Below are 12,888 nucleotides of genomic sequence, written 5' to 3' on the forward strand. Positions count from 1 at the left end.
ATGTGGGTTTTTGAAGAAGAAATCTTCACAGTTTAAGAAAACTTCTCTCCGAGGATGAAACCTAGGATCAATGCCTTTCCGGAGTTGTCGCTCTGTCATCCGAGCCTACCACGAGAATTAGGAGCTGCCGCTATTTTGTTTTTATTGTTTGTTACATTTTGTAACGGTGTGGTTCTGATAATATAGCCGGTTGTTTGTATGCTTTGCTGCACGTACACTCAACATTGCCTACTACTTACCTAGTCTTTGTGTTCAATAAAACTTTCACCAGTGAGAGAAGAGCTGTTCTGTCTGCTTTTGCGTTCACTTTGCGGGTGTGATGGTGCGCTTCGATATCTGTCCATTATGTCCACCAACCAACTGCGCCGACCGTCCATCATGTTGTCCAAGTTCATTTTTTTTAAAGAATGCCTACTTTAGATGAAAACTTCGCAATTGCTGCACAATTTGTTTAGGCGCCTGTATAACTTCTATAGACAGGTGTTGAGGAAGTCTAGAGACACTCTATAGAGAGTCCATCGACTTGATGTCGGTTGTTTCCTGTAGAGCTTTGTCGGCCTGAGCGGACCAGCGGCTATGATGGACCGCTGCTGAACACTCGAACCGGTGAATTGAATCCTGGCAGCGTCGGTCGGCATTTTGGAGGAGGGGATTTAAGGACGCCCGTATGTGTAGGTCTAAGAGGGCATTAATGATCAGTTCTAAGTACAAGTCAATTTCAGCCCTCGGTCAGTTACAGCCCACTGTGAATCTCAGGGTAGTTAAACCCGATTGTCTATAAACTGTTGCCTAAGAGCAATAGATCTTCGTCAGTACAGAATTCCTTTGGACGGCTATAAACTCCAAATTGACAATTGTGTTTAATAGGATTTCTACTGATCTTATGTATAGGTAGACGAGCAAACTTACCGGAAAGCAAAAAGCTTCACTGAACACGTTTTAAAGCATACAAACAAAATGGAAACGCCTCGTTGTTAGGCGTCCATTACAAGCACAGATCACTTATTTCGCGAATTATTCAACGAAGAAGACCTGGTTGCCAAGCTCTCGTTGTGGCATGGGGCGTCGATAAATATTGAAGGAACTTTTCACTACTGAGCAGCTATTCCACCATCGCCTCTAAGCCCGTCCACAAACATTTATCTGCCGATGAACAATCTTTGTATTCAGACCGCGTAAGCGGTCCGAATACTGCACCTGGCGTTTGCGACTGCTCAACTTTTCAAAGACCGACCAGTCCCAAATGCTACCTGAGTTACTGACGCGTTCGAGCGTATTCAACATGAAATGGCCGATCTATGTTTCTGGCTGGTGTAAAACACTCCTGGTTCCAGGGCCTACGTACTGAGTCTTCTTATTTCTCGGGGGGCCTGAATTTACCGTTACCTATCGAAAACGCTGCTCAAACGTCGCGAGCGCTACATAATTTTTTTTTGGCCGGTACTCCCGCGAGGAATCTACGCATGATAATTTTCTACTGACGCTTTGGAATCGCAACCTAGTTACGATAAAGGCTCGTTGCGTGTACTTTTTCTTTCGTGATCTGAGCATTCGTATCCAATATAGCTTCCTATCCCCGCTTCTACATTTTTTTAATGTCGCATTCAATGTGAGCGCATAGAACGACCTAACAGCTACGTGTTCTTCTTCTTTATTTTTTTTTTGCCACCTCTGCAGAAAAAGAAAGGCTGCTGCGACCTGGATAATGTCAACCTGACAATTTACAAAAACCAGGTCACGGTCATCCTCGGGCCTCACGATTCCGGACACACGACGGTTCTGGACGTTCTCACAGGTACGTACTGTGCCCATTACATGGAACGTGTGTGCTACAGTACATTGCTGATGACTGATTGGGAAGCTAGTGCCACTGTTTCTTTTTTTTCATTTTCTTATGTTAAGAAAACATAAGAAAGTGCTCGTCCTTGTGTCTCCTTTTCTTCGTCCCTGTTTGTTTGCGCGCAAAAATTTAAGAAAATTGAAAATGAATCTGTTCCAACTAGGCCGACTCGCAGTTATGCTTCAGTTCTTTTTTTTTTCTTCTTTAACATTTCAGAGCTGTAGTAGGGAATGCACACAAATGTTGCGCGGTCGCCATGTTAGTGTAGTGCTAGCATGATCAAAATTAGCGTGTCATTCGAACAGCTTATAAACACCTGAAATTTTTTAAAGTATCTGCATTTATCGCAGGCTGAGATAGTTGAATATTTATATATATATATATATATATATATATATATATATATATATATATATATATACATCTTGCGTGCCCTGCAAGATGCGGGCGCTGAAGAAGTAGAGGCTGAGGACGCCGGCTTCAGTTTTTGCACGCCATCTTGTCCAGCTGTCTGTCTCGCCGGCGCCGGGTATTTCTTCAATAGTTTTTTCGTGACTATATTAAATCCGGTTTATCTCCAGTGGTCGCATCACAATACTGTTGCCTAAGAGCAATAGATCTTCGTCAGTACAGAATTCCTTTGGACGGCTATAAACTCCAAATTGACAATTGTGTTTAATAGGATTTCTACTGATCTTATGTATAGGTAGACGAGCAAACTTACCGGAAAGCAAAAAGCTTCACTGAACACGTTTTAAAGCATACAAACAAAATGGAAACGCCTCGTTGTTAGGCGTCCATTACAAGCACAGATCACTTTATTCGCGAATTATTCAACGAAGAAGACCTGGTTGCCAAGCTCTCGTTGTGGCATGGGGCGTCGATAAATATTGAAGGAACTTTTCACTACTGAGCAGCTATTCCACCTTCGCCTCTAAGCCCGTCCACAAACATTTATCTGCCGATGAACAACCTTTGTATTCAGACCGCGTAAGCGGTCAAAATCAAAATTAGCGTGTCATTCGCACAGCTTATAAACATCTGAAATTTTTTAAAGTATCTGCATTTATCGCAGGCTGAGATAGTTGAATATATATATATATATATATATATATATATATATATATATATATATATATATATATAGCAAGCGCGGCGCTGCTGCTGCCGCGCTTGCTGACGCCAGCGTTTTGACAGCGGTTGTCTGTGGTCATCGAGTGCGATCTACACATGTTTGCTTGTGCGCGCTGACATCATGCTTGTTAATTCAGTTAGTAAGCGATTGTTAGTAGAGCATACGCGACGCTACACGAAGAGGTAAGTGCATTCACACAGTCGCACATCGCAGTGCAATTAAAGGACCACAGTATAGCGCAAATAATACAGCGTTTATTACATTGTCGAATGACCACACATGTAGAAAAAAAAAGAAAATATGAAGAAGCTTGAAAATTGTGACGGAAGGACTAAAACTTCGTAATTGAGCAATAAAAAACAATATTATAGTAATGTCATTTAAAGCGACATTTAAAGCGGGCAAAATTGCTTTATTACACACCGGTTTGGAATATATGACTAGTTTTTGAGTAGTACTTTAGCAAAGACATCGTAAGCGTCGTAACAATTTCTCATACTGTTTATGCTTATATGGTAATATTTGTCTGCTTAAGATACTCTAACCGGTGCATTTACAAAAGTGCAATACTTTCTTTTTTTGCGGAGTGATTGAACTTGTAATTTTTTTGATGGAGCTTTTTTAAGGTTGGCAATTTTGGTCAATTTTTGTAAAACATTCCACACCCGAAATCACAATTTCCCTTTCTAGAGTCGTTAGAATGCAGATTTTTCTCTTAAATACAAAGAATGTTATTTAAATCGGTTTAGTGGCTGTTTATTATTGCTATAGCAATTATGTGGACATTCCAAGCGGATTTCTGCTGTCGCCGTGAGGTTCCGTATAAAGTCCAAGGGCGATAAAATCGTCGCCGCGCGCCGTATGCCGTATGTGCGAGTGAAAGCGCGCAAACGACACGCGCTTTCACGGAGAGCAAACGCGACTTACTCTGTCGCAAGAAAGGCCGTGGGGGGATGGGAGGGAGAGAGAGAGGGAGGGGGGTGACACTGTGCTGCGGCACCAACTGCGTATCTTACGACTGGGCGCAAGGGGAACTGGCGACTCATGCAATCTCCCACGCAAAAGGATGAAAGCGGGAATGCAGCGCGGGAGGCAGGGGGTGTGGCTTCTACTCTGCCAGCAACTGCGTACTTGCACTTTGAGCGACGGCGGGCGGTCTACGCACCGTATCTTGAAAGTGATATGCACACGGCTCCTACTATTGTATGCGCTGTGCTTTCTCCCCACAGTTTCCGTTGAAGCGATAGACCGCACGAACCTTCGCTCGCTGCTGCTGCCGCGCTTGCTGACGCCAGCGTTTTGACAGCGGTTGTCTGTGGTCATCGAGTGCGATCTACACATGTTTGCTTGTGCGCGCTGACATCATGCTTGTTAATTCAGTTAGTAAGCGAATGTGTGGAAGTTAATACAGCCGATAAAACTACTATCCTTACTCCGTATAGCTCTCTACTATTTTGCTATCGCAATTGATGCTACGCCTTTCGAGCGAAACTGCGTCTTTTTGAAAGCCTTTCTGCGTCTCACGTGTATTTGAATAGAAAAATCGGATTTGGTTACGAAGTGAGCTTCCTCTCAAACATTGCCTAACCGGTGTCTCGACCCGCCGTGGTTGCTCAGTGGCTATGGTGTTGGGCTACTGAGCACGAGGTCGCGGGATCGAATCCCGGCCCCGGCGGCCGCATTTCGATGGGGGCGAAATGCGAAAACACCCGTGTACTTAGATTTAGGTGCACGTTAAAGAACTCCAGGTGGTACAAATTTCCGGAGTTCCCCCACTACGGCGTGCCTCATAATCAGAACTGGTTTTGGCACGTAAAACCCCATAATTTAATTTAATAACCGGTGTCTCGAGCGCCTTAGAACGAGCATGCGCTACTTGTACAGCCACAGCGCGGAAGGTTTGAATATTAAGCTTTTACAGCGAAGCTGTATACCTCTACCAGCCAAGGAAATTGTCGTGTCGTTGGCGTAAGCAAAAAACGCCAGGCTAAAACTTGAATACAAACAGCATATCTCCTTTGAAATCAGGCATACAGCATACAGCTCAGCACTCGTTTTCAAAAGAAAAACCACAAAACAAGCATCAAAACCACATGATGGATGATAAGGCGCGTGAGAACACCCTCCGACGCGTTCCGGTAAATATTAGGTTTGCAGCTGCTTCGAAAGGGGTTGACGTCATTCAAGACCCTCTCCGCGTCCTTCTCCCGCGTGTGTTTCCCGGTAAAGATTACGGTTGCGTAAGCTACTCCGAGTGGAAAAGTACCCAACAGCATAGAAACCACGTAGTGCCGTCACCACGGCCTACCAACTCATTCAGTTAATTCCAGGCTACCATGGGTAGACCACGGAAAGTAAGGACACCAGAATAACAGCGTGAATATAATGTCGCTGTGAAGTAATAAAGGGTCTGGTTAAGTATATTTCACTTGTCCACTCTTTGTAGAGCCACGTGTGTGAATTCATGTGACGTCACAATGGGTAATCGTTGTGGTTGTCGTTTGCAGCATCGCTGTCCAACCACCTGCACAGCGTGGATTGGAGGCACAGCTGTTTGTTTTTCGTACTTTACGAAAGTATGCATTGGGAACAGCGCGAAAAGACGAGTTGTCTTTTCTAGGTCCAGTCTTTTTTCGCGCTTTACCAAGTACCGCAGGGTAGTGATGTTACCGCCCATAGCGGTCATTTCGATGGCTTGCGATGTAATGCAGCTTAAATGTCGTCGACGCAGGCATGATAGCACCGACGAGTGGTGAAGCCTACATATGCAACTACTCCGCCACAAGCCCCTCGGGGATAACGTGGCAGTTCATCAGCGTCTGCCCCGAGGAGAGTGAACTCTTTGACGACCTCACCATCGAGGAGAACATGCGCTACTTCCTGTATGTGAGTGCCACCGCTCTTCGATTGGCGACCGAGGGACGAGGGGATTTAAGATTACTCTTCACGATCTAAACATCTGTAATCCAGGCCGCCGAATATGCATGAGACTGAAGTATGAATTAAGGCACTAAACACCGCGCATACGTAAGAATTCCAGCTTCGATTAAGATGAAGCGAAGCAGGGCAGATTATTGAATGCTCATAGCAAGAGAGATACAGAAAAAAGTTTAAAAAAATTCGTCGGCCTTTCCACTCCGTGAAGATGATTAGCAGCGAAGGTGAAACGTGCGGCCCCGGTGTTTATTACTGGGTTAGTCCCGAGGGTTCAATAAAGTATTTATCAATTATGAGGTTACACACACGTTCGGCTGCGACGGAGAGAACGACGTCACTGATGGTATGCCCGCAGTCCGCCATTGTCGCTTGCGTTCGATGTCTCGAGTTTGCTCGGCGACGTGGTTAGCCGCACTCGCACGCCATTTGCCGCTGGCGATTCTTCGAAATTAAATCGCTTCAAAATTAAATATGTCTGTACGTGAGACAATGAATGGCTTATATTTCCTTAAGCAATGGCTCATACCCCCGTAAACGCGGCCTCCTTATACGACGACAGAAGAGAAGTGAAATTCTACGCTCCAATGATTAGCGGCAATGCAGCCAGCTGTGGAAGCAGACGATGACGAAAGAACGCGGGAGCAGTGGCACGAGCGCCTGCACGAGCACGAGCACGAGCGCAACCCGAGGGGCGCCAACGAGCCAGCTGCGGAAGACGACGATGCTCGAGCCAGTGCTGATGATGATAATTTTCTGTGCACTGGCGATTTCGCCTAGCCATATACGATTTCGTATAGATATATAAAGCTTCGCTTTAATAAAATGGACGGCCGGCAGCCCTTGGGGTGCTTACGGCAAGGTGCCTAGATTAGGATGGAGTGTCGTATCACGCCTGCAGGCCGCAAACCAAGCGCGAGGTGGTTTGACGACCCACGTGATGAGTTACGTGAGTGCAGGGAAAGAAGATGATAATTTTTATGACCTACGTCTCGGTTTCTGCGCATGGTCTTACGTAAGAATTGTGCATTCTGGATATCATCTCCCCTAGCTTGAAGAAAATGCTAGCTCGGTTACTCAAGTGCACGGGGAACTGAATGCCTTTCTGGCTATCGAAGCCCCAGGCTTCAATAAGGGCCATACTACGTTCGCTTTATAAACGAACTATGGGGGCGGTGTGCGGTCGACGTTGGCACCAGTTGGGCTTCGGATAAACAGCACTTTTTGTTAGTTATTTGGGACAGTTGATGAAATAGCAAATTCCTAACGTGTAATCAGCGCAGAAATGGCACACGCCAAGGGAACGGGGAGAAACGCACATAAGTTGTCTTCAGATAAAATCCAAGCAAGCTACGAACCAGGAAGTGTGAAGGAAATATGAAACGCAATATGCATCAGGGCGTCTAAATGAAACTAAATTCGAGCTGTTTGTACTCAGTTGCAGTGACGTCATGCCCATGCACGAGTTATCGAACTGCGCTCCCTACGCGGCCTCGGCGCTTTCTACATTCGCTTGAACCAAGGTTCTCGCAAATTATTGCGTGAATGTCAAAATGACGCAACACGCAGCTGGATACGTTTTAATAATGATCACATAGTATCTAATATAACAGTCTGGTGTAGCCGACATATATTATTTCGCATGTGAGAAAAATTACGTAAACTGGACCTTCAGTTAGGGCAGCCCAGATGCCAATTTTCTATGTTGCACACTATCCCTTTGTTACGCAGCGTCGGAAAAAAGATTTGGAGGACGCTTAAGCTTCGCCTGTAAGAGTGGAACGCGATAGCATTCAAAGATCCCTGGCTGCTCATCAAGCTTTTTTTCTCGGATATTCAAATTACAATCCGACGCTATCGCGTATGTGGGTAGTGGTATTTTGCAGTTTTTCTGACGGATCTTACTTGCTTTGAGAAATTCAATTTTTCTTCACTAACGCCTTGCGCCACGCGAGGGGCCTGCCAGGTCGGGGTGGTTCGGGATGATGTGATTCGGCAGGATTATTTCCGCCAACGACGCCGCGCTTACGCCGACGCTGGATTTTCTGCGACACGGGGCCCTTAACGCTATCGCGTCAAAACGGGAACAATATTTCTTTGGCGGAAATGAAACGAAAACCTAAATGGTAAGACTACGCGCGGTCCATACACTCTTTGTCGGCCTACTGGGCTCTGTCACCGTTAATAAAAAGGGTATAAACCGAGTGTCGGTGCTAAAGAAGACAAGTTCGACGTACATGCGCTCCGTCGCGGAGGAGGGGGGGTAGTTGGAGGTGCGCTTAGTTCAATCTTTATTACCGAACGGCCAGGTGCGTCGATCCCGGAACTATTGTGGTATGGCGTAGTGTGGTTAATTTTCGACTATATTGGAACTAATTACGGCCCGTAGCGTTAATTTTACTTACCCTGCTAGTAATTGTCGCTTCTTGTGGGCACTGGCGAAGCCGCCTCCCTGACGCCATTGCGTCGTGCAAGCCCTGCTTAATCCAAGCGAACGCTCTCCATTTCCCAAAAGTGTGCCGTACGGTGGCTTTGCCTCAGCGCTTCTTCTCTACAGTGGTGCACCCTTTACAGGTTATAGTGCAATGAGATTAATTTTCGACTATATTGAGCGTAATTACGCCCGTACCGTTAGTTCTTATCTACTATGCAGACTAATTACAGCTTCTTGCTTCTTTGAGACCTGTATTTTGAAAGCTCTTGTGACTCACTACGAGGCTTTGGAGGCGCGAAAGGACTGTTTTTTGTCTGGAAGCAGTCTTTTTTTTTTTTTTTTTCGTGCAGCAAGCTTTCAAAACGTCCGTACTGTCGTTTCCTTTGCCCCCACGAAGTTGTTGAACGCGAGTTTGTGTCCCACCGTTTGTGAACGCAGCTCCGCGGGGTTTCGGCGGCCGAGGAGCGTTCCTACTTGGAACCCCTTTTCCTGACGCTCTACATGAAGCCGCACAGGGACACCCTCGTGTCCCAACTGTCGCCCCAGATGAAGCGGGCTCTGTGCGTCAGCATCGTGTTCGCCGTCTACGCAAACGTACGGTTTATTTTCTTTTCGTCTTTCCGATTTTTCTATGACTTTGCGCGAGTTTTCACCTTCCCGCCCGCTGCGCCACTTCGCGCATTCAATAAAGCGATACTTCGTAAGTACTTTGCGCGTAATATAGAGATACTTCGTAAGTACGCACCTCCGCGTGGCGGAAGTGCGTACTTACGAAGCCGTACGCGCTTATTTCTAATATCTTGTCGGACACTGTGGTCAACCGTTGCGTGTTGGAAACGTTCTTGCGTGGCACAGTTCATCGCTTCCAAAAAAGACTACAATATTTTCTGCGTGACATCGCCGCCATCCGCAGCACTTGGTGAATTGTGTACATTGGCAACTGGTCCCGCACCGATTTTTTATTGCGATAACAATTATATGGACACTTCAACCGGATTTCTGCCGTCGCCGTCGCCGTGAGGTTCCGTATAGATTCCAAGGGCGATAAAATCGTCGCCGCGCGCCGTATGCGCGAGCGAAAGCGCGCGGGGGACGCGCGCTATCACGGAGGGCGAACTCCCCCGCGCGCTATCACGGAGAGCGAACGCACGGTGGAAAGCAAACGCCAACGTCGCGCGAAAGGCCGTGGGGTTATGGGAGGGAGGGAGGCGGGCGGCGCTGTGCTCCGGCACCAAAGGCGTATCTTGCCGCTCAATCTCTCACGCGAAAGCAAGAAACGGGAAGAGAGGGGGGGGGGGGGGGGGGCAGCTTCTCCTCTGCCAACAACTTCTCCTCTGCTCTTTGCCCGGCGGTGCCGGTCGCCCGCACCGTCGGCTTACGCTCTGCACACGGCTCTGACCTTTGTATGCGCTGTGCATTCGCCGCTCAGTTTCCGTTGAAGCGATAGACCGCGCGAACCTGCGCTTGCTACCAGCGTTTTGACAGTCGTTGGCTGCGGTCATTCAGTGTGATCTATTCATGTTTGCTTGTGCGCGCTGACACCACGATTGTCAATTCAGTTAGTAAGCCAATGTGTCCAAGTTTATGCAGCCGATAAAACTACTATCCCTACCCCGAATAGCTCTCTACTAATTTGCTATCGCAATCGATGCTTCGCCTTTCGGGCGAAACTGCGACATTTTTTTAAATGCATTACAGGTGTGCGCATACTTTCACTACTAGTAGGTCAGCGTACAATGGTTATTTAAGACCGTTCATTGGTACTTTCATTTGGGGTCCATGTAACAACAGTATATATCCACGAATATATCCGCCCCACGTGGCAGTAGTCACAACAAACCGGGCAGGGTACCAGAGTTGCAGTTTGGCCACGTTGGTAGACGGACGAAAAATGCGTGTGCCTTTTTCGTCCGTTTCCAGTTCGCGCATCGTTAACCTTCCGGGAGAGTAGGCATGTAAGCTTCCCTTTAAAATCGCTGTATTATCTAGGCACAGGTCACCACCGAGAATTACATATCAAGATCGTGGTGTTTGTAGTACAGCGAGACCCGGTTACGACGAACACGGACAGAGCACGTTATTACGCATTATCCGGAAGTTTGCTCAGCGTATGGCAAACACGTATCGCAAATTTGGGATATGCAGGCTCGGCTATATCAAACTAACGGACATATCGAACTAATAACGATGCGCATTGCGATTCGTCGCAACTAGATTTCACTAACTTTTCTTTGTTGAAAGTGCGCTACCGTCCTAGTTTTTTTTTTTTTGTCTTCAGCGTCTCGTTTCCGATTCTGACAAAAACTGAGAGGCGCAGCCCGAAGCAGGACAAAGGGACAGAGAAAAAAAACGATGATGAGCGCTTTGATAGTTGGTTTTCAATATAGATGAGTGTGTGTCCATTGTACTGCTTCGCGCTGCACCACTCAGCTATCTGGAAACCCAACTAGCCCAAACAATCACCCTTTTAACTGACAATAACGTACGGTGCGCGCGTCATCGCGTGCAGTTTCAACTGGTGATCCTGTCCGAGCCGTCCAGGCTGATGGACCCCAGGGTGCGGAATCACGTGTGGGAGACGCTGGGGCAGATCGCCGATGTCAGCAGCGTCCTGGTCACCACTCAGAGCATCGAGGAGGCCGAGATGATTGCCGACCGGCTCATCGTCATGCGGGAGGGCCGCATAGTGTGCGCCGGGTCGCCCACGTGGCTCAAGAAAAAATTGGACTCTGGATTCTGCCTGCGCCTGACCAGGCTTGCAAACTTCAAGTAGGGCAAATTGCATACCTGCTTTTGGATTGACGTGTTGACGTGGCTTGGCCGACCGGGGGGCGCTATTGTGGGCACCGGCGGATTCCGCCATGTTGTAGTAGAATTTGTCATCTCGTCATTTCTGGTTATCTTACGGCGTGAATATACATCTGCTACAATACGATTGCCCCGAAACGGCCAACATCGCGTAATTGGAGAACGTGGTGGAATTCGAGTGTCTAGAATGGCACTCCATGACATTGAGTTGGCTTTGATTCTTACTCTACTTATTTTTCTCTTGGACTTTGTACGACCGCGTGTTCGATCATCGATAAGACGATTTAGTGAAGGAGTTTCGTCTTTAATTCGACGTCACGCAGGTTTTGTACTGCATTATTGCTTGTCAGGTCGGTCATTCTGTGGATTCAGAGAAGAAGCCTACTGAGTTGTTGCTTTGTGCGTGATCCCAAAGTCAACATAGTGCGTGAACACCCGGAGGGCGCGACTCGGAGCATTTAGGTCTTACTTCGTAGGTATACGGCGGTGTCATTGGGAGCGAGATCTGCCGGCTCGAAAGAAAATGTTTCGTAATTTATCGCTTATTTTTGTGCCCAAATTGGTAAGTAAATCTTAAGAAACTTGAGAAAGAGCTGGCAAGTTGGTTTTGCGCGACTAAAAATATAACAGCGCATTTTTTACGAGCACAGAAACTGAATTATGTTAGTTTATTCTGAACCAATTTTGATCAATTGTGCACTTGTTTTGGCCCTGTTTTGAGAACTTGTCTTTGCGCGTGACCACACGACATGAGATCTCATTACAATATTTTCACGAGTTTCTGCTAATTAATGCGCGTAATGCATGATTATTCCAATCTTTTGCATTATTCTGAATCATGTTAGTTTATTTTGAACCGGTTCTGATCAATTTTGAAGTTGTTTTGACCCCGTTTTTGCGTGTGATCGACCACGACGACATGAGATCACATTACACGCCGACAGCCAGTGCCCCTAAAGTGCTTCGCACTTAAAAGAAATGTTTTGAGAGATTGGCATTGTAGCATTAGGTGTCTCCTGATGACGAAAGACGTGCATATGGCGGCGTCGTTTGCAATGTTGCCTCCCATAGTAACCCCTTTTATATCACGTGCGTCTAAAAAACGTTGTCAGAACGTCACGTCCACTTTTCCCTGTGCCACAGGGAACAGGAAGTGAAACGCGTCGTCTACGACTACATGGGATCAGTCGAGCCCAGGCGGGTCACCAAGGTCGACATGGTGTTCAACTTGAGCGAAGTTCCCGCGGTGAGGACTCGCCCTATTATAGCTTTGGTTATTGACCAGTGTTGCACTTAACGGGGGCAATTCTGGATTGGGACCAAACTACGGTGTACTATCCTTAGCCATAGCTTAGAAACCACGGAAGCAGCGAAAAAAACTATAAACTTCCTGTTGTGTTTGCCTCCACGTAACAATATATAAGGCGCGAGCATGACGCCTTTAAGTTGGACATGCACTGCATTTGTCTGAGAGAGATGACGGGAATACTAAATGGCCGACGAAATTGTGTCCCGGTGCCCGGATGGTTTTTTTCAGAGGTATTTTTAGACGAAAGGGTAACATCACACTTCACACACGTTTTCGCTTGGCATTGTACGTCATGGCGTAGGGCACCTAGCATGCTCTCGCTTTGTTTCGTACGTGATTGAGCAGTGTTTCAAAACACACGACCGGGTAGCCAAAGTATGCGATAAAAGTTAACATCCTCCATTAGGGGAGTAGAAGTGCAAACTCTC

General features: G+C 46.9%; 1 protein-coding gene across 1 annotated transcript in view; it reads left to right on the forward strand.

Moving 5' to 3' along the window:
- The window catches only part of LOC119433054 (retinal-specific phospholipid-transporting ATPase ABCA4-like), a 138,081-nt gene that overhangs the window by 27,682 nt on the left and 97,511 nt on the right, over positions 1–12,888 (forward strand). The window contains exons 10-14 of the mRNA XM_049658544.1: positions 1,678–1,795; positions 5,707–5,861; positions 8,782–8,937; positions 10,853–11,112; positions 12,295–12,397. Coding sequence (XP_049514501.1) covers positions 1,678–1,795; positions 5,707–5,861; positions 8,782–8,937; positions 10,853–11,112; positions 12,295–12,397 — 792 coding nt within the window. The remainder of the gene's footprint in view (positions 1–1,677; positions 1,796–5,706; positions 5,862–8,781; positions 8,938–10,852; positions 11,113–12,294; positions 12,398–12,888) is intronic.

Source organism: Dermacentor silvarum, chromosome 11, assembly GCF_013339745.2.
Source record: "Dermacentor silvarum isolate Dsil-2018 chromosome 11, BIME_Dsil_1.4, whole genome shotgun sequence".
NCBI classification, from domain to species: domain Eukaryota; kingdom Metazoa; phylum Arthropoda; class Arachnida; order Ixodida; family Ixodidae; genus Dermacentor; species Dermacentor silvarum.